Source organism: Mustela nigripes, chromosome 9, assembly GCF_022355385.1.
Source record: "Mustela nigripes isolate SB6536 chromosome 9, MUSNIG.SB6536, whole genome shotgun sequence".
Lineage (NCBI taxonomy): Eukaryota > Metazoa > Chordata > Mammalia > Carnivora > Mustelidae > Mustela > Mustela nigripes.
Window position 1 is genome coordinate 32483944 of NC_081565.1, and position 19280 is coordinate 32503223.

The following is a 19280-nucleotide window of genomic DNA, read 5'->3' on the forward strand; positions in this document are numbered from 1 at the left end:
CCCGGTGGGATGTACGTCCAGGCTGCCTGGAGTCCAGCCGACCGCTCTGCTTGGGGCATGACTGTGGTGAAGGAGGTGGCTCTAGCAGGGGCAGCAGGGAGAGCGGGGAGACAGTGGAGGGGCAGGATGGCAGCCTCAGGCTCCCGTTTTCCTTTCAGAAACACAATGTACAATATTCGGGGCAACAGGCAGGCCCAAGGAATAGGCCATGGACCTCCAGGAGAAGATCCTCCCGGGAGTGTGGAACCTCAGAGGGTCGAGCAGCCCTTGCCCTCCGACCCAGGCACCCCAGGTGAGCTCAGGTTTGGGCTGTCGTCAGAGACCAAGCAAGTGCCCTCTGTATCCTCCCCAGTGCCTTTTGTGTTGAACATGAAATTCTCCAGGTCACTCCTCCTGGTTTCCATGGGTCTAGCAGCAGTGACTCCTTTTTTTTTTAAATTAATATTACTATGGTAAAATACACATGAAATATACCACTTTAACCAGTTATAAGTGCACAGTTCAGCGGCATGAAGCACATTCACGGTGGTGTTCAACCCTCACCGCCATCCGTCTTCAGGAATTCTTTCTCGTCTTCCCAAACATGGCTCTTAGCAATGACTCCTGAAGTAGTAAAAGAAAATGTCTTTCACTTTTTCTTTCGTACTGGCTTTTTTTTTTTTTTTTAATTTATAAGGAAAGGATATAAAAATGCATCCCTGGGGTGATTAAAATCAGATCTGCCTGAAGAAGCAGAACAAGTGACCTTTAGCTGTCCATCCAGCTGTTCCATAGCACTTTACTATTTCACAGAATGTGAGCGGCCCACACCTTCAGGGGGAGGGATTGGCCTTTTTTTTTTTTAAGGAAATTGGGATGGGTGCCCTTAGGACATTCTGTAATCTAAAAACAGTTGGAAGAAAACTGGCTGAGGCAGCACTGTGGGGTCTTCTAGCCGTGAGGACCCCTGGGCTATATAGTAGTGGCTCCAGAAAGAGCATCCCTTTGGAGCAGTGCCCGCGTATCGCAGTGAACAGTGCATGAGGGGTTCAGTATCCTGGGAACCAGGGCTAATGGAACCAGCACTGCTTTGTAGCCGCTCCTTTGTGCTGAGGCTACCTTAAGCACTTTTTTCCCTTTGGTAACAGTTTCATTAAAATATAAGTTACATACCAAACAATTCACCCTTTTGAAGTCTGCAATTCACCACAATCAACTCTAGAACATGCTTATTATCCCCAAAAGAAACCTCGCACCCCTCCAGCTCTAGGCAGCCGCTGTTCAGCTCTCTGTCTCTGCGGATTTGCCTGTTCTGGGTAGTTCATATAGATGGACTCTGCAGTGTCTGGTCCTTTAGGACTGGCTCCTGTCACCGAACAGAATCTTTTCAAGTTTCTCTTATGGGTACCAAGCGCTTCACCTGCTTTAACCTCTTTGACCCTTCCAGCAACCTGAGCGGTAGCTTCTGTTGTGCTCATTTACTAAATCAGAGGACCAAGGACAGAAAAGTGGGAGTGACTCTCTCATGACCGTACTGCTTGTGCAGAACTGGGAACTAGAGTTCAGGCTGAGGCTTTAGAAAAGTCTCGTTTTCTAAAAGAGTGATTCTTTCACACTATGTTTTTATTGCCATGACACCTTGACTCCCATAAATAAAATCTAATATACAGTGCAGATCAAAGCAGACTTGAGGCAGGGGAATGGGGTCTGGGCTCCCCTCAGCTCCTCCTACCATCTTCCCCTCCCAGCTAGCCCTGTAGCACACCCATGAAATCCTACAGCACTGACGGAGACCACTCTCTTAGGCCTTATCTTCTCAAACTATCAAATGGATGCCGTGATCCCTACCTTGTTTGCCCTCAGAGTCAGTGGAGAATAGTATTATCAGAGGGCGGCAGGGATGTAGGGAGCCTCTCTGCTCTTCTATACCCCATGCATGAAAGAAAAAGAAAGAAGCCTTGCTGTCCTTTGACCTCTGCAATTGGGTTTGTATCCAGCGCAGCCAGATTTCTTTTAAGTCTAGAACAAAACCATTCTGTTCTTGTATTCAGCAAGGCCAGGCAGGTTCTGATTCTTACTCATTTCTTCTCCATTCGAGATGGTTTGGCTGACCCTAGAAGAAACATGCTAAATTATTCGACTCATCCTCAAAGCCCTCACCTGGGATCCCATACCATGTCCTTATTTTTAACACCCTAGTCCCAAAAGGATTGGGGATAGCTTATTAAACTATGTGTCAGGGGAAAGTAAGTGAGTAATCTGGGTTAGGAAATTTAGATAAGACCAAGATAAGATCCTATAGAATAGCTATGAGTGAGCAGCAGATGTGGCTCTGAGCTTCTCAGTAGCCAAGGCAAAGAGAGAAATGCAAGTGTTAGATTATTTCCAGTGCCCACAGAATAAACACATATTTTCTAAGAAGCAGAGCCTTTCTCAGAGGGCTGAGAGAAATTTCTTCTGCTGGTGCCTCATAATGGGCATGGTGTGTATGTACCACGTAGACAAGATTTTCAAGGTCTTTTAAAGGTCCTTTTCAAGGGCCTTTAAAATGTCCCTGGATGCAAGCTGATGGCAGATCCCTAAAGTGTAGGCTTGGGGCAGGGAAGGACAAGGCGTCGGGGGTAGGTGAGTAACTCTGATATTGGATTTGATTTAAGAAAAAAAAAATAAAGTAAGAAATTCAGCAGTGGTTGGCAGATGTTTTCTATAAAGAGCTAGATACTAAATGTTGGAGACATTGTGCGGCATTTGGTCTCTGTTGCCAGTACCCAACTCTGCCCTTGTAGAGTGAAAGCAGCACAGACAATGCATAAATGGATGTGGCCATGTTCCAATAACTTTTTATTTACAAAAGCAGGTTGTAGGCTGGATTTGGCCTGTGGGCCTCTGGCTGCTGACCCTGGCTCTAGAGGAAATAGGACTCTGCAGCCTGGAGGCAGTCAACTGTGGGGAATATGTTCCCTAACTTAACTTGTAATAAGAATCCAACTTTGACTTAATCTCGGGGGCAAGAATGCCAAATACAGATATTCCATACTCCTGTCTATGGACAGATCTCTGTACTTCAAAAATCGCCCAGAGGGTAGAGGTGGTATCTTGAAATAAGAAACAAGATATCCTGCCAGGGCTTATGCCTGAGATGGCCCCTGGCACACAGCAGTGGTGTGGTGTGAGATAGCCCAGACAGGCGGGGATCCGAGAGTGGGTGAGAGGCACACGTCAGAGGACGGCCTGAAGGACCCAGCCAGTACAGTATAAATAATGTTTATATAGCCCAAGCATTCTCAAAGTGTGATCCAGGACCAGATGCAGCAGCATCCCCTAGGAACGTTTTAGAAATGCAAATTGTCAAGCCCCCTCCCCCCACCCCAGACCTATTGATGAGAAGCTCTGGGAATAGGGTCCCACAATCTGCATTTTACCAGGCCCCCCAGGTGCTTCTGCAGCAAGTTCATTTTGACCACTGAGGCCACTGATCATAACCTCTGTGTTCCTCCTTTTGAGCAGGGAAAGATCCAGCAGATTCTCCAAAGCCTACACCCAAATCCTCTCTGACCGCCAATCTCATTCAGAAAGCCAAGCGCCAGAACACCACCTTTCCACTCTTTGCCGAAGGACTCACACGAACCCGAACTGCCCAGGAAAAGGTTCTGGCCTTGGAGCAGCAGGTTCTGATGCTCACCAAGGAGTTAAAGTCTCAGAAGGTGAGCTCTGGCCCCAGTGGGGCCCCAGGCTCCAGTGCACCCCTCTGGCCTGGAGTTTCTGAACAAGCTAGACATGCCATGTTTGCCTAGCTGGGTGCGGGCCAGTCTCTGTCCTTACCAGCCAAACTGCTAGTGGAGGGAAATGTTGTGCTCTTGGCTACTAAGGGACCTGTGGACACTCAGCCTAGGTGACAGAAAGCCTTCCAGGGCAGGGTCTCCGGAACCTCCTTTGTATTGCTCTTGGACTCCTGGAACACTGTGCCTGGCCTGACCCCACGCTGAAGAGAGGCAGCATTTGGAGGAGGGGGGTCTGGATGCAGGGTCCTGGGAGGGGCCTCTGAAGGAACTGGCAGGTACTAATGTTGTAGATTGCTGAAGAACTCTCACAGGAGAGAGAAAGCAGGCAGGTCTATGTAGCTCTGGGGCTCAGCCAGGCCCCACAGGGGACAGTGACAAGGAAGATTCTACAATGGCCATTGTAGAACGCAGATCACATACATACACAGACGTTAAAATCATCACTAAATTCTACAACCCAGGGAATACACCATGTTCGCATTCTGGGGCAACTTTGTGAAGTCTCCATCACGTGGCATGTGGCAAGGAGGTGAGGGGGACTGCAACCCTGGGCACAATGAAAGTAGTTCAGATAGCACAGTTGTTACAGAAAATCCCGAGGGTGGTGCCCGATGATGTCCCCAGGCATGGGCTCCACTGAGAACCCCGGCTTCTTTTCCTCTGAGGGGAAAGCCCAAGTCCTCATGTTGAGGTTTGGCTGGCCCCAGTCTTCCTGCTTTATTCCCTAGCTCTAGCCTCTGGGGTGGGCGGTGGGGGGTGTAGTGTATATACTTCTGAATAGTCTCCCTCCTGTACATTTCTTCTCCTCCTTTCTGCTGCTCCATTTTTGGAGAAGACAGTCCAGAAAAACGTTCTCCCTACCTAGTTTTGCCCCTTCTCTGCCTTTCTTGCCTTAAGCGGGTAGTAGGGGAAGCAGCTGAGGCTTCCCTAATGAAGCCGCCCATGATTGGAGTTCTCCAAGGAGGAAGCTCATTCATTCATAGGTTCTCCCTTCAGTTGTGAATTCACCAGGTCTTTGTCGAGGGCCTGTGGTGTGCACGCAGTAGTCTAGGTGCTGGGAACAGTGAGAAGAGACATGGGCCCTGCCTCTTGGGGGCTTGCATTTCACAGCAGAGGCAGGCAGTAAGCATGCCGACACCCACGTATAGCATTACAGCCTGGGAAGCCCCTCTGAGTCCGCTTAGCAGCCCAGTTTTTTCTCCGGCCATCTTCCCATCCTGCAGTGGAGCTGCTGGCGCTCCTGAGAGCCCAGAGGGTGTCCAGCTGGCTCCAGTTGGATCCATCCTGATCCCTGGACCAGTACAATATAAGGCCCAGACCCAACCTGGCCAGGAAAAGCAATCTGGATGTGAGCACTGCCTCTCCTTTCACCACACCTTCCCCTTCTTTCTAGGAAATCTGGGCAGCCTTCCGGGGCTTAGCCTTTGCTTCCAAGGTGTCAGGAGTTGTCCAATGAAGGGGAGAGGCCTGGGAGCCTGAGATTTCATTGAGGTTTGCCCCCGATGACTGTGCCTCCCTGGAATATGTGGCATTCTTAATAAATGGAGGCAAGCTCTTGGAGATCAGTAAGGGCTTCCCAGGCTGCTACTAGCTTCCCTGCCGTCGGGATGAAAATGGCAGGAGGAAGTTGTGCAAGCATTACAGAATCTGGACTTTCTAACTAGCTCACTTTCCAGCAAAGCTTGGCCTGGCCTGGGACCAATAGAAGGAGAAGAAGCCTTGCGGTTTCACTCTTAACTCACCAGATGAGTGCTGTGCGTGCTATCCGGCCCATCTCACAAAGGTGGTTTTGTCTGGTGGGTGTCTCAGAGCACAGGCCTTGAAGTGGACAGTACCGTCTGCAGTTCCAGCCTTGAGCAAGTTTCTTAACCTCTCAGAGCCTCAGCTTCCTCCTCTGCACCTGGAGGTTCAGTGGTCCTTACTGGAGAGGCCTGTATCTGGATTCATCAAGCCCAGTGCCTGGCTCGCATCAGCCTCGCACCAGATGCAGGCTTTGGCTGTCACTGTGGCATTCCCTGCCCTCCTTGTTGATTCCTTCCAGCCTAACAAGGAGTGGTGCATTCCTCTGAGGGGCTCTAGGAAGACAGATGGGCACCTGTGAGGGTCTCCAAGAAACGAGTGGCATAGCAGTGATGGATGGAGGTCAAGTCTTCATCCCACATCCATCACGGGAAGCCCCAGCCCTCCAAACTCTGGCCTTTTACCTCCAACCCAGATACCAAAACCAAAGAGCAGAGGGAGAGATGATCAACTCTTGGCCCAGAGCTAGGACAAGGGGAGGCCTTCAAAACCTTGGTGTACCCTGTGGTGGCCCAGATGTGCAGAAATGCTGATTGGAGAGCACTAACTGTCCATCTGAGACCCTCCGAGTCCAGTTCCTCAGCTGGGTGGACAGTCCCCCAGACTTCCCTAGACCCACATCTGCAAGATGTCTTCCTATGCTTCTTCAGTGGAAGGTGCTCTCTTTCTGCCTGAGGCTGCAGGAGGATGTGGGACCTGGGAGGTCTTGTCCTGGCTCAGCCACCCAGGGGCTCATTGCCAGTAGCTTTAGGGACCCTTGAAGAATTTGTATCTCAGATTCTGTTGCATGCTGTGGAGGGCACAGAGGTGCATAGGGTCCCTGCCCTCAGGAGGGAAAGGGGAGATAAGAGCGTACATACCTAGTGTTGAGTGTGGCCCTAGCTCTGTGCTCGGGCTTTCCATGCATTAACACTTATCCTCACAACAGTTACCAGCCCCCTTTTCTTGAGGAGCAAACTGAGGCTCTGAGAGATTCTGCAGGCCCAGGGTCTCCCAGGGGCCAAGACCAGTTTCAGACTCTAGTCTGTCTGCTTCTAGAGTTTCTGCCTTTTTCACCATGCCATGCTCAAGTTGCTCAGAGATGGTGGGTGACTGCCCTGAGGTCACACAGCTGGAAGAGCCAGGACTAAGACCCTCAGTCACCTTTCCTGGTACGGCCCAGCATAAGACATGATCACCGTAACTGCTTTTCAGAAAATAAGAATACACTCATGTCTGGTGTCATATTGAACTATAGGACCAACCACTCCAGGACCCATGGAGCCATTATCTGTCCCAGGCCCTTGCAGCATGCTGGTCCCCCAGGAGTTCGGGCCTCCTGAAGATTGCACCAGATGGCTGCTTGGCTGGGTGACTCAGGCTCTCAGAGTTGACAAAATTGCACCCAGCCTGAAGGCTGCCTGCTCTGGCAGATGGAAGCCCATGTTTGTAGTGATGTTGGCCATCTGTTGACTGCTAGGAATGATGAACTCTTCCTAGGCCCTATCTGGGGCCAACTTAGCTTGCTGAGGGTAATTTATTGAGGAAACTCAGTGGGGACAAAGTGCAGCCTCTTACTTCCCTAGAACCCCAGCCAGAGACCTCAATGTACACTCCCCTTGTCCAGAGTACAGAGTACAAAGACTTCAGAGTGCATAGAGGGAGGGTCGATGCAGGCCTTGACTGTTTCCACTTGGGGAGGGGCACTTGCCATACTTCCTTTCTCTTCCTTGAAGTGGCTGTCCCAGGAGTAGGGAGCATGCTCTCCATTTTACGTATGACAAAGCCATAGTTTACTTTTCTGAAACACCGTCACTAGAAACACCCTCATGGACCTGGAATGGCAACCAAGACCTCAGGGACTCCAGAGCCAGTGCTCCTTGCTGCACTGCTGGTGCCCAGCCTCTGAGGGGCCAGTGGCTGGGGTGCCGGACTGAGATTCTGGTTCTTTCCCCAGCAACATGGGCCCATCCACCTCAATTTTAGTGAGTAAGGAAAGTGTTGACTTTTTAATAAAGGAAAGAATTAATTTTTAAAAGATGGTTTGTTGGCTTTTAAAATTTTAAATAATCAACTATATCTCAATAAAAAAAAATTTTAAATGACAACTTGTGGCCAGTTATCAAAATCTGAAATGGGCCAAACAATGATTTGATTAAGAAATATTAGAAGTACCACTTGATCAGCTCTTGTTTCTAAGAAGAGGTCCTAAAGCATTGCTTATAGAGGTGGGAATTGGAAAGACCCCAGGTGTCCCTTCTTGAGGGCAGGACAGGGCACTGGGGCGCATCCAGACAAGGAACAGTCCCTATACTGTTGCTAGTGACGGCCGTGCTTGGCAACACAGCATAGTGTATTGTAAGGCCCTGAGCGCCTTCCCTTTTGGTTTTTAATATTTCTGTATCGTGTGTATGTGCGTTTTTGTGGCATGATGTCCTCCAGTCCATCCATGTTGTAGCATGTAACAGGTTCCCTTCCTTTTTCAGGCTCAGTAATATGCCGTCATATGTATACGCTACATTCCGTTTATTAGTTCACTATCAGAGGCGTGTGTGTTGTTCCCATCTCTTGGGTGTTGTAACTAATGCTGCTATGAACATGGATTATTTCTATTTTTAAAGAAATGGGAAGAAGTGTCTCAGTGCAAAATGTGTTAACTACACATCATGGAGAAGTGGAGGACCCTAGATTAGGAGTTGGGGGTCCTCTATTACGGCCACCTCTGGAGACCCACAAACTCCTTTTAGTCTCCTTCCTTCCTTCTTGGGCTTCAGTGTCCTCCTGTGACAGCAAGTGACCCGTCTGACCAGGTGGTTTCCCCGGGCCTGCCAGCCACCAGGTTTTCTGAACCTCAGGTCCATTCGCACTCTTCACCTCGTGCTTCCCGCTCTGACTCCGTTCCTTCCCTGCTTCCTTTCCCCCAGCTCATGCTGCAGCAGGGATTCTGGGATGGTAGGACAGTCTCCTGGGCTGGAAGTAGGAGGGGGGAGGCAGCTGGATGTAATAAAATGGGCTTCAGAGTTGACTCTCGTAAAGTTGGGGGAAAGATACCCCCGATGCTGAGCCTCAGGCGAGTCTGAACAGTGGTGTCGGCTCGTTATCCCACCCGGGCACTTACCAGGGTCATCTCCACATCTCAGCCAAACCAGAAAATGGTCTCAGCTTCTCGGTTATCCTGGAGCCACAGGAATGGTGATCTCTCTCAGCAGAGCCTGAGAAGCCAGTTCATTCCAAACATCCCTGTCTGGTTTGCAACCACCTCCTCACCCCACCTTCTGGCCACACCCCAGAATGCCCAGAGCCCCACACAGGGTTAGGGTTAGGCCTTTGCTGGAGCTGCTGACTCAGCACATGTGGAAAGGCCTATCAGCCCTCATCTCCTGCCTACTTCTTGACTGTCTCTGGCCCTCATTCTTCACAGAACTCTTCTGCCTTTCTGTAGAATATACTGGTCTTCCCCTCCCTCTGCCTCAGGTAGAAGTCATTGCTCTCTGCTCTGTATCCCCACCAACACATTTGCTTCCCCCTTGCAGTAAATCATTCCATTATAGTAGTTCATTTTTTTACTCCCACCAGCCTTGGTGGTGTTTGCAGGTGAGAACTCTGACCAATCCCTCTTCGGGCCACCCATACTGAGCCCAGGACCTGGCACTGAGTGGGGCTTAATAAGTTTGGATGGCTGGAGGGAAGGGAGAGAAGCAGAAGAGGGCCAGTCTGTGGTCCCCAAGTTTCAGAAGATGCGTGCTTTCGATCTTGCCATTATTTTCTCAGATAAAGTCATGATTTGGAGTTTTCTTCCAAAATGGAATTGTTCTTAGCAAGAACCCTACCCAGCTGATCCATTTAGTTGAACATTTGGTGTGGATACAGGTAACGTGTTTCTGGGAAGCCATGTTCTCTGGCATGGAGCATAGCAATGGCCCAGAGTCCCTGTCCCCCAGGTCTGAGGTTCACGTGGGACTGGCCGCTGGGCTGCCTGGCTTCTGATATTCTCTGATCCTGGCCTTAAGTGAGTCCACATCCCTGTTTTGGGAAAGAACAAGTCCCAGGGAGGTTGGGGGCCTGAAGGCGTGGAGAGCCAAGCAGACCTGGAGTTTCCATGTGAATATCGTGCCCCACCAAGGAGTGAACGGGGCTCTGTTGCTCGTGAGCCCTTCTGCTTTCTCGCATCGGCCTGCAGGCATTGCTTGGTGGCCTGAGGGGCTGGGCACAGGGGACCACATGAGGCTCTGTGTGTGCTTTAGCCTGAGGACTGCAAATGTATTTCTTCTCTGGTGCTCTCCCAGCTCTGTCAGTAGCTGCTACCTGCTGCTATCTTCAGTATCCTGAGGCCTCCACTAGGCTTAGTAGGAAAGAATATTGAGACGAATCAGTGAGGTCTGCCACAGGAGAGAAGAGCCACGCCAGTGTCCCACCGGCTGCCTTCACGGCTGACCGAGCACAGGCTTGCAATGATTTGGGATTGAATTCCATTCTACTCTGCGGGGCTCAGTTTTCCCATCTCTGGAATGGATATGTATCAGTCAGGGTTCCAGCTCAGCTGCTGTGACAAAGAATCCTCCCAGTACTACTTATTTCCTTCCTACCTTTTCATGGAAGAACCCAGAGCTTCAGTGGCAGTTCTGAGCTGGGAGGACAGCCGCCGTCCTTCACACACCTTCTGCTCATGAGCCCAAGGGGGCTGCTCTGGCTCTTGCGGTTTCCCAGCCAGGAGGAAGGGCAGCACGGGTGGTGGTTTATAAAGGAAGGACCCAAAAGCTACCCACACAATCTCTGCTATCCCATGTAGGCAGAGCAGTCACTAGGCTACACCTCACTGGAGGCCTGGCTGGGAAATGGGGTCTTCAGCTGGGGAGCCCTGTGTCCAAGTAAAGTTCCGCTGAGCAGGAAAGGAGAAAATGAGCCGGCCCAGCGGATGATGCTCGCCACTGCTCAGGGCCGTTAGGAGAACCAGGGACTGTAGCAAATGCCGAGTCCCCGGCACCTCCCAGGCCATCCTTGAGTTCACGAGCTGCTTCCCTTTCCTCCCCCAGGAGCTGGTGAGGATCTTGCACAAGGCGCTAGAGGCTGCCCAGCAGGAGAAGAGGGCATCCAGCGCATACCTGGCTGCGGCCGAGGACAAGGACCGGCTGGAGCTGGTGCGGCACAAGGTGCGGCAGATCGCGGAGCTGAGCAGGCAGGTAGAGGCCCTGGAGCAGGAACGGGAGAGCCTGGCACACACGGCCAGCCTGCGGGAGCAGCAGCTGCAAGAGCTGCAGCGGCATGTGCAGCTGCTCATGGAGAAGAACCAGGCCAAACAGCAGGTTATCTGCAAGCTCTCGGAGCAGGTCACCCGGGACTTCATGCAGCCCCCTTCCCAGACGCCTGTGCCCCCAGAGGTGGCCGACAGGGACTTCCTGAGCCAGCAGGAAAAGATGGAGCACCTGAAGGTAGGGGCCCCTCCCCGCAGGCCCTGGGCCCTTGGTGGGGGTAGGGTGGGGGGCCCACTGCTCTCAACCCTGAGGGTTTCCTAGGTAGAGCAGGGATAACCCTTGGTACTGGAAGGTTTGTGTCTGAAATACATATCAGTGAGAATATTCTACCCATTTTCTCGCTGTCTTAACCAGAAGGTCCAGTGCAATTTGACATTTTCGTGATCTCCGGGGCTGGAAAGGGAGGGTATCCCTAGATGATCTCTAGAAGTGGAAGAGCACAAGGTGAGGCAGAACTCCTGAGTGCCAGGCCAGCTAAGTGTCACGCTGATGCCCTTGGGAGCCCCCAGGGCACCTGGTGGCTTCCCCAACATGCAGTCCAGGTGATCTGTGACCACCTGGGACTTGCCCAGAACCATGGCAGGAATCGTTGCTCCTCTGTGACACTGTCTGCTGCACGGCGGCCACCGTCACGGCTGCTCTGCTCCTGGCATCTCATCTGCTGCCCCACCAGCCCTGAGAGGGTTGTGTGCTCCCCACTTGTGTGCTCCCCACTGTGGGCTGGAAGGCTGAGTGAGGCTGAGAAGGGGCCTGTGTGCAGAGGAGCTGGAGAGCTGGAGCTCTCCGATGAGCGCCTGCTCTGCTGCCTTCCAGTTTCTTTGTGCCTTCCCGCTCGGACCACTGTCCCTGCCTCCCCCTGGCCCAGGCAGTGCTCTCACTTGGGGAGGCTGTGCCCTCCCACAGAGACCGATTACAGCGTGGGGAGCAGGAACTTAATTTTTAGGTGTGATGCCTGCCGTGGACATCAATGTCCTCTCTAAGACATGATCACAGGAGCTGCCGAGCCACCTGAAGGCCTGAGGCTGGGGATCGGCACTCAGAACCCCCAGTGTCCTTAAAGGCAGTTGTATAACAGGGCCAGTCCTGCCCAGATCCCCACCACGCACATGAATATGTATGTACCTATAACCCAGGGAGCTCCCTTGCCACAGGACCAAAGCATTGCTGCTGGAAGAGGGGAAGAAGAAGGAAAAAAAGAAAACTTCAGAAGCTTTTGAGGGACCAGTGAACAGTGTGATACAGTGTCCCCTGCCCGAGCTGTGAAGCCAGGGCCTAGGTTTGGATCCAGGCTCTGCTGTGTGACCTGGGCAGGGTCCCTCACCTCTCTTTAAAATGACCTCACTGTTCCTACTCATGGAGTTGAGGCAGGGGGGGTGAAGGAAGATAACATGAAACCCAGATCCCTCCCATTTCCTTCAGCATGAAAAAACCACATAACCAATCTTTGAATCTTTTCCCTTTAAAATCAGATTCTTTTGACTTCAAAATGAAAACAAAATCCTTTCAAATGCAGATGGAGTGAGGCTATTAGAAAGCTCTCAGGACTGGAAAATTGCTTTCATTAGATTGCTTCCCTGCCCTCCTCTGCCCTGCTAAGAGTCTTCTGTCTGTGCCCATCCTGCTGGAATCCACAGGTGAAGACCCCGTAGAGCAGGTCCGGGGTCCGAGAAGTAGATGTGTTGAGTGCCCCCCCGAGAGCCGAGAGCCGACTGGAAGCAGGGGCTTGCTGTGGGAGCTGGAGTGTGCCCCTGGATTTGCATATCAGTGAGCCCAGATAGGAGGGAAATTCCTGTCAACCAAACTTGCCTTGCTGCCATCCTCAGAGGCCCAGTGTTTATGCCAGAAAGGAATCTCATGTGCTAGAATTCCTCATTTGTTAGCCTTTATGTGTCTGATCTAGAAAAACAGAAAACTCCAAAAGCCATGGTCTTTCCATCTGGGAACAGAGCAATGTTCACATCTCCCCTTTGCCCTAGGACGGAGGGCATGCGGCTTGAAGGAGATGCCCCCTTGTTGAAGCTGCCAGTTTGAGAACAGAATTACTGACCTCTTGAATATTGGAATCTCTTGAAGACTTAGAGACCCAGTCTTCGACATTTTCTGGCAGGGACAGCTGAGCCCTAACGGGGTCCAGGGTCCCATAGCGCAAGCAGCAGGGTTGCAGCTAGACCCCAGGTCTCCCTGCACACCATCCACTGCCTTCCCCATTAGCACAGGGGTCAGTCCATGCGGCATTTCCCCCAAGAGAATTCCAAGGCTTGTGATCCTGTGAGGACAGACAGGCAGACTCTCTTCCTCCTGTCCCCTTCTCCAGTTGTGTTTTCCTCCTTTGCTTACCAATGACTGTCGTGTGCCTTTCTTTTCTCTGAGCTCTCTCTTTTTCCTCCCTACAGTTCTGAGCCATGGAGAGCACTGAAGGTAGGGCGATGAGCTGAAGGGGGAGGCGCCGCCCAGATGCCCCCCCAATCCCACGGCTGCTCCAAGGGGGCTCACACCCGCCCTCACCATCTGGGCTACAGGCAGCGTGCCCCTGGCAACATGTCCAAAGCCTTGGAAGTGCCAGGGAGCATCTCGGGGCCTGGGCTGAGGACAGAGGGACAGAAGCAGGAGGCAGAACGGAGCGGCAGACCCCGATGTGCTGTCACCAGCAGTTTTCCATTCCTCTGTAGACCTCCCGCCCTAGCCTTGGATCCTGCCTCTCTTGCATTCTAAGCATGTGACTGAGGAGGACTTACCCTCTCTGTGCTTGTTTCCTCATCTGTAAAATGGGGGCGATGGTACTTTAACACATAGCCCCCCATGGCGGAGATAAATTACACACAATAATGTGCGTGAGGGAGACAGGTGTGACACACAGTAGCAGCTCCAGCAATGAGTGCTCCCTTCCTCCCTTGCCTGGAAGCGTGTTGTATTTCCTCAGATGTTTGGGATGAAGGCACAACAGCATCGTATCAAAAGCAATTAACAGTAATTAATGCGTAGGATGGTAGTATCCAGTCAGTGTTAAAATTTTCCAACTGATTTGTAAATGTTATTAATAGCTTTTGGGTTCTTTTATATAATCTTTTGGGTTCTTTTATATAATCTTTAAATAAAATAAATTCATAGGAAAAAGAGGGCACAACAGCAGCCATAGGAAGTCTGTCAGTGGGGGAGGGAGGAGTATAGCTCTCCAGGTGCCACGAGAGCACAGAGAAGGAGGTGACTCTCATATTCACCACAGGCCAGTCACCATTCTCAGCCTTTTGCACATATTAACTAATCACACCCTGCCCACAGTGCCTGAGGTGGACCTGTTATCCTTCCTGTTTTCCAGGAGAGAAGGCCCAGAAAGGGCAAGGAACTGCTGGGCTCCGCAGGGAAGGCAGGATTTCTGACCAGGCCACAGGGCTCTGGGCCAGCTCCCTGACCGAAGGCAGCGCCTGCCTCTCTGTGGTATTATTGTGCTCCAGGGTCAGAGGTCAGATGAGCCTGTGTGAGGTCAGTCCGACTGCCAAGCACAACCCTTGAAGGATGGGACTAGACATCTGGCATCCAGGTGGATGCCAGCAGGCCCAGAGTTTGGGGAGGATCTAGGCTGTTTGTGCGGTGGTTGGACTTGGCTTCAGAAGCAGACACATCCGGGCTCAGTCATACCTGGTCTCATACAGCCGTATGACCTCAAACAATGCACTTGTCCTTTCAGAGCCTCTGAGACCGCACCTGAGTGCCTTTCAGGGCTGCCGGGGAGGTTGAGTGGGGTGATGCGCCCAGCACGGGCTGGGGGCTCAGGGTGATGGTGTCGGGTGCCCACACAGCTGTGTTCCTAAACATGCCAGTCCCCACCTAAATGGAAGACTGTCATGGACAGGGGAGGGGGCCGTCCTGGAAGAGGCTGATGTCTACAGAAGGTTGGTCCTCGTGCTGCAAACATGAGGACTCACACCAAGCCTGCCACCCCTCCACCTAAGGATAAGAAGAAGGGGGCCATAGAGAGGAAGCAGGCAGATGCTTGTGCAGAGAAGTGCTGGGACCCCCTGGCAGTATTTCTGAGAAAAGGGAGCCCAGAGTTTGGTCTAAGGTAGACACGTGGGAGAAGAGGACGTCCAGGCTGGGGTGTTGGAGTCACCTGGGTTCAGCCTGGATGGTGAGAGCAGAGAACCAGCTCAGCCCGAGTACATGAAGCTTTGCAGCCCGGGCACAGTGAGGGACAAAGGCAGGGGTGGTTGGGATGAGAGATGCCTTGGACAGCCCCAGTGGGGTGGTGAGAGGCCTTGTGATGAAGCCAGCCAGGGGCTTTTATTTCTAGCTGAGGAGCCTGGCAACATGTGGCCTTCCCACTGGGTCAACCATCCAGGCAGAAGGCAGCAGACCCCAGGTATGAATTGGAGCTTCTGGGCTGGGAAGGATCTTGGCTAGGATGCAGGCCCACCCAGGGAGAATCAAGATGGCCTGTGAGCAGGGCACCTGTGACCCATCCCTGATAATGAGATGCCACAGCCATCACAGGTGGGATGCTCCTACTTTCCAGATAAGTCAGGGCCTACCCACGGTCATGCCTGCAGTAGTGTCTCTCTCACGCACTTACAGCCCAGTACATTTCTTGGGTGGGAGCTGAAGGGTTTGAGCTGCAGCTAGCGGATGTCTTGGAATTGCTGGGTATAGCTGTGAACATGCATTGTTCATTGCTTCTGTAATATCCATCCCAGAGGAACGAAGGTTAAGAGCCAGTGCTGTGGCTGCTCCTTTCCAAGGCTCAGGCTTCTGCTTGAGCCTCCCCAGTGCTTGGCCAGCCTCTCCTCAAATGCCCTGGCAGCAGGATCTCACTCCATCCACTGGACAGCTTGCAAAAGGAAAACTCTGGGCACAGAGATCTGCATCAGAGCATTATTCCTAATCAAAAGTCAACTGGAAACACTCAGGGCTCAAATAAAAAATAACAGGGGAAGGATTATGACTGAGATATAGTAAATTCACCCAAGAAAATCATCATCAGACATTTAAAGTAATCATCGGGAAGCTTATGTAACATAGAGTACAGTTGATCCTTGAATAACGTGGGTTTGAATCTCATGGGTCCACTTACAGGCAGATTTTTTTCCCTGATAAATACGGTATAGTCATGTTAATGTATTTTCTCTTTATAATTTTCTTAGTACTCTCTTTTCTTTAGCTTACTTTATTGTAAGAATACAGTATATACTGCACATAGCATATGAAATGTGTGCTGATTGGCTCTTCGCATTCTCAGTAAGGCTTTGGTCAATTGTAGGTGATTAGCATTTAAATTTGGGGGGGGTAGTCAAAGTTATATACAGACTTTTGACTATGTGGCAGGATTGGGGTGGGGGGGTTCAGCACCTCTAACCCTGGTGTTGTTGAATGGTCAACTGTATTTACACGGTGGCATTACTTAAAAAAAATTTTTCCACCCAAAATTGTTCAGTATGACTGCAAATATGTGACAACATATGTTTATTTTTAAAACAAACACTACTTGGATGTTTATTTGTTTTGGTCTCTATACTTAATGACACTTGTTACCTCAGGTCATCTCCCAGCCCCTCAGGGAGTAGTGTTTGCCCCTTTTACAGATGAGAAAACAGAGAGTCAGAGAAGCGTCCCAGTTCAGTGAAGCGTCCCAGGCAGGAGGTTAGAACCACAGCTTGAATGCCAGACTTGAGGCCCTCTCTACCATATCATGCTGGGATCAAGATTAGTGAAGGGGTCTGCCTATAATACTACTTCTTGCAGACTTTTTCTTCTGTTGTCATTATTAGACATTTCTAAAGGGAGAAAGTGTTGGCAGCTCATCTGAGGGTGAAGATGAGGGAGATGTTTGTGGTGCAACTCATCAAATGCTTTGGTCTCTTTTCCAGGATGACATGGAAGCTTATCGGACCCAGAACCGCTTCCTCAACTCCGAGATCCACCAGGTGACAAAGATCTGGAGACGGGTGGCTGAAAAGGAGAAGGCCCTCCTGATGAAGGTAAGAGCTGGATTCCATCTCCAAGCCCAGCCATCCTTCGGTCCCTCAGCTTCTCACGCCTATATGACTCTGTCCTTATCAACTGTGCTACCTCTGGACTGTGCCCCTTACGAGCTGTCTTTCCAGCCTCAGGCATCTGTGCTGTGCTGATTGCTGCTTCTGATCACAGAAATGCCGATGAAGAGGCAGGCAGCCATCAATGCACCTCCCCTCCTGGCCAGAGTAACTTCTGGAGGATTCAAAGGGTTGCCACTCTTCCCCTCCTCATTCATTTCTCTCTTTTCCCCCTGCATTTTGGGAGCCAGTTATTAAAGACTAGATATTCCAAAACAACTGCATATATGAGGAAATTAGAAAGTGGCTTTGCACATCCAGGGAAGGGCTGAGAAAAGACTTGAGAACTTAAGTTTACACCTTAGGCTACTCTTAGCACAGAGATAGCCTATAACAATCAAAAAACAAAAACAATTTTTTCTCAGATTGGGAGAATCTGATTTCTAGTGTTCAGATGTCCAGTTTTCAACAACAAAAAAAATCTCAAGGCATACGAAGATACATGAAAGTATAGCCTATTTGAAGGAAAAACATAAGTCAATAGAAACTACCCCTGAAAAAGACCTGGTACTGGCTAATACCAGACAAAGACTTTGAAACAGTTGTCTTAAAGGTGCTCAAAGAACTAAAGGAAGATGTGGAGAGTCAAGAAAGAAATGTACAAACAAAATAGAAATATCAAAGAGTTAGAAAACCTACATAGAATTAAAAAAAAAAAATTCTGGAGCTGAAAAGTACAGTAACTGAAATGAAAGATTCACTGGAGGGAGATTCCAGCAGACAGGAGGAATCAGTGGGCTTGAAGATAGGACAGTGGAAATTATTCAGTCTGAGAAACAGAAAGGAAAAGGATTGATGAAAAGTAAACAGAGCCTAAGTGATTTATGGACACCATTAAGCAGACCAACATACCCTTTATAGTATGGTTGTTGCAGAAGGAAAAGAGAGAGAGAAAGGGCAGAGAGAAATGAGAAGAAATAAAGGCTGAAAACGTCCCAAATTTGATGAAGACATGAATACAAACAACCAAGAAGTTCAACAAACTTCAAGTAAGATAAACTTGAAGAAATCCACACTGAGACACATTATAATCAACCTTTTGAATGTCAAATACAAAGAGATTGCTTGAAAGCGGAAAGAGAAGCAACTCCTCACATACAAGGAATTTTCAAGATCATGAGTGGATTTCTCATCAGAAACTTTGGAGGCCAGAAGACAGTGGGCCAATATATTCAAAAAAACAAAAACAAACAAAAAAAGGTGAACCAAGAGTCCAGATCTGGCAAAACTTTCTTCCAAAAATTAGAGAAATTAGACATTTTCAGAGAAACTAAAGTTGAGAAACTTTGTTCCCACTAGATCTGCCCCACAAGAAATACTTGGACAGTCCTGGAGAGTGACACTTGACAGTAACTCAGAGTATATGAAGAAACGAAAACCTCAGTAGAGGTAAATACATGGGCAGTTATAAAACCTAGTATTTTTTTTTTTAAGATTTTATTTATTTATTTATTTATTTGTCAGAAAAAGAGAGAGAAAGAGAATGCACAAGCAGGCAGAGTGGCAGGCAGAGGCAGCGAGAGAACCAGGCTCCCTGCCGAGCAAGGAGCCCAATGCAGGACTTGATCCCAGGATGCTGGGATCATGACCTGAGCTGAAGGCAGCAGCTTAACCAACTGAGCCACCCAGGCATCCCATCAACCTAGTATTATGATAAAAATGGTTTGTAATTCCACTTTTGTTTTCTATATAATTTAAGAGCATAATACATTTCTTGAATGATTAATCCAAAAGCTAGCATTACAACAACTTTGGTTTATAACTCCACATCTTGTTTTCTACCTAATTTCAGAAACCACTGCATTTAAAAGAATTATTACTTTATGTTTTGGGGCTTACAATGTGTGAAGATGTATTTTGTGATAACAACCAAAAGAGTAGGGGTGGAACTATGAAGGAACAAAGTTTCTGCAAGTTATTGAAGTTCACGTGGTATAAATTCAAATTAGGATGTTATAACTTTAGAATTTTAAAGTAACCCCTATGGTAGCCACAAAGAAAATAGCTATAGAATGTACACAAAAGGAAATGAAATGGGAATTTAAACATTTCACTACAAAATATCAACACACAAAAAAGGCAGTAATGTGGGGCACCTGGGTGGCTCAGTGGGTTAAGCCTCTGCCTTCAGCTCAGGTCATGATCTCAGGGTCCTGGGATCGAGTCCCACATTGGGCTCTCTGCTTGGAAGGGAGCCTCCTTCCTTCTCTCTCTCTCTCTCTCTCTCTCTGCTTGCCTCTCTGCCCACTTGTGATCTCTCTTTGTCAAATAAATAAAATCTTTAAAAAACAAAAAAGGCAGTAATGTTGGAAATGATGGACAAAAAATGCTATAAGTCATAGAAACCAAATAGCACAAGGACAGAAGTCTCTTCTTTTTTTTTTTTTTTTTTTTTTTTTTTTTTT

The 19280-nt window shown here is 49.5% G+C and overlaps 1 protein-coding gene across 5 annotated transcripts in view; it reads left to right on the forward strand.

Moving 5' to 3' along the window:
- Positions 1-19280, forward strand: part of TBC1D2 (TBC1 domain family member 2) — a 53512-nt gene that overhangs the window by 20361 nt on the left and 13871 nt on the right. For 2 of the 5 annotated variants that reach the window (XM_059411213.1, XM_059411214.1), the window contains 4 exons: positions 159-292; positions 3487-3683; positions 10574-10969; positions 16651-16761. In XM_059411213.1, the coding sequence (XP_059267196.1) occupies positions 159-292; positions 3487-3683; positions 10574-10969; positions 16651-16761 (838 nt within the window). Of the gene's footprint in view, positions 1-158; positions 293-3486; positions 3684-10573; positions 10970-13185; positions 13211-16650; positions 16762-19280 lie in introns of those variants that run through there. The other 3 variants (XM_059411216.1, XM_059411215.1, XM_059411217.1) reach the window with 2 other exon arrangements.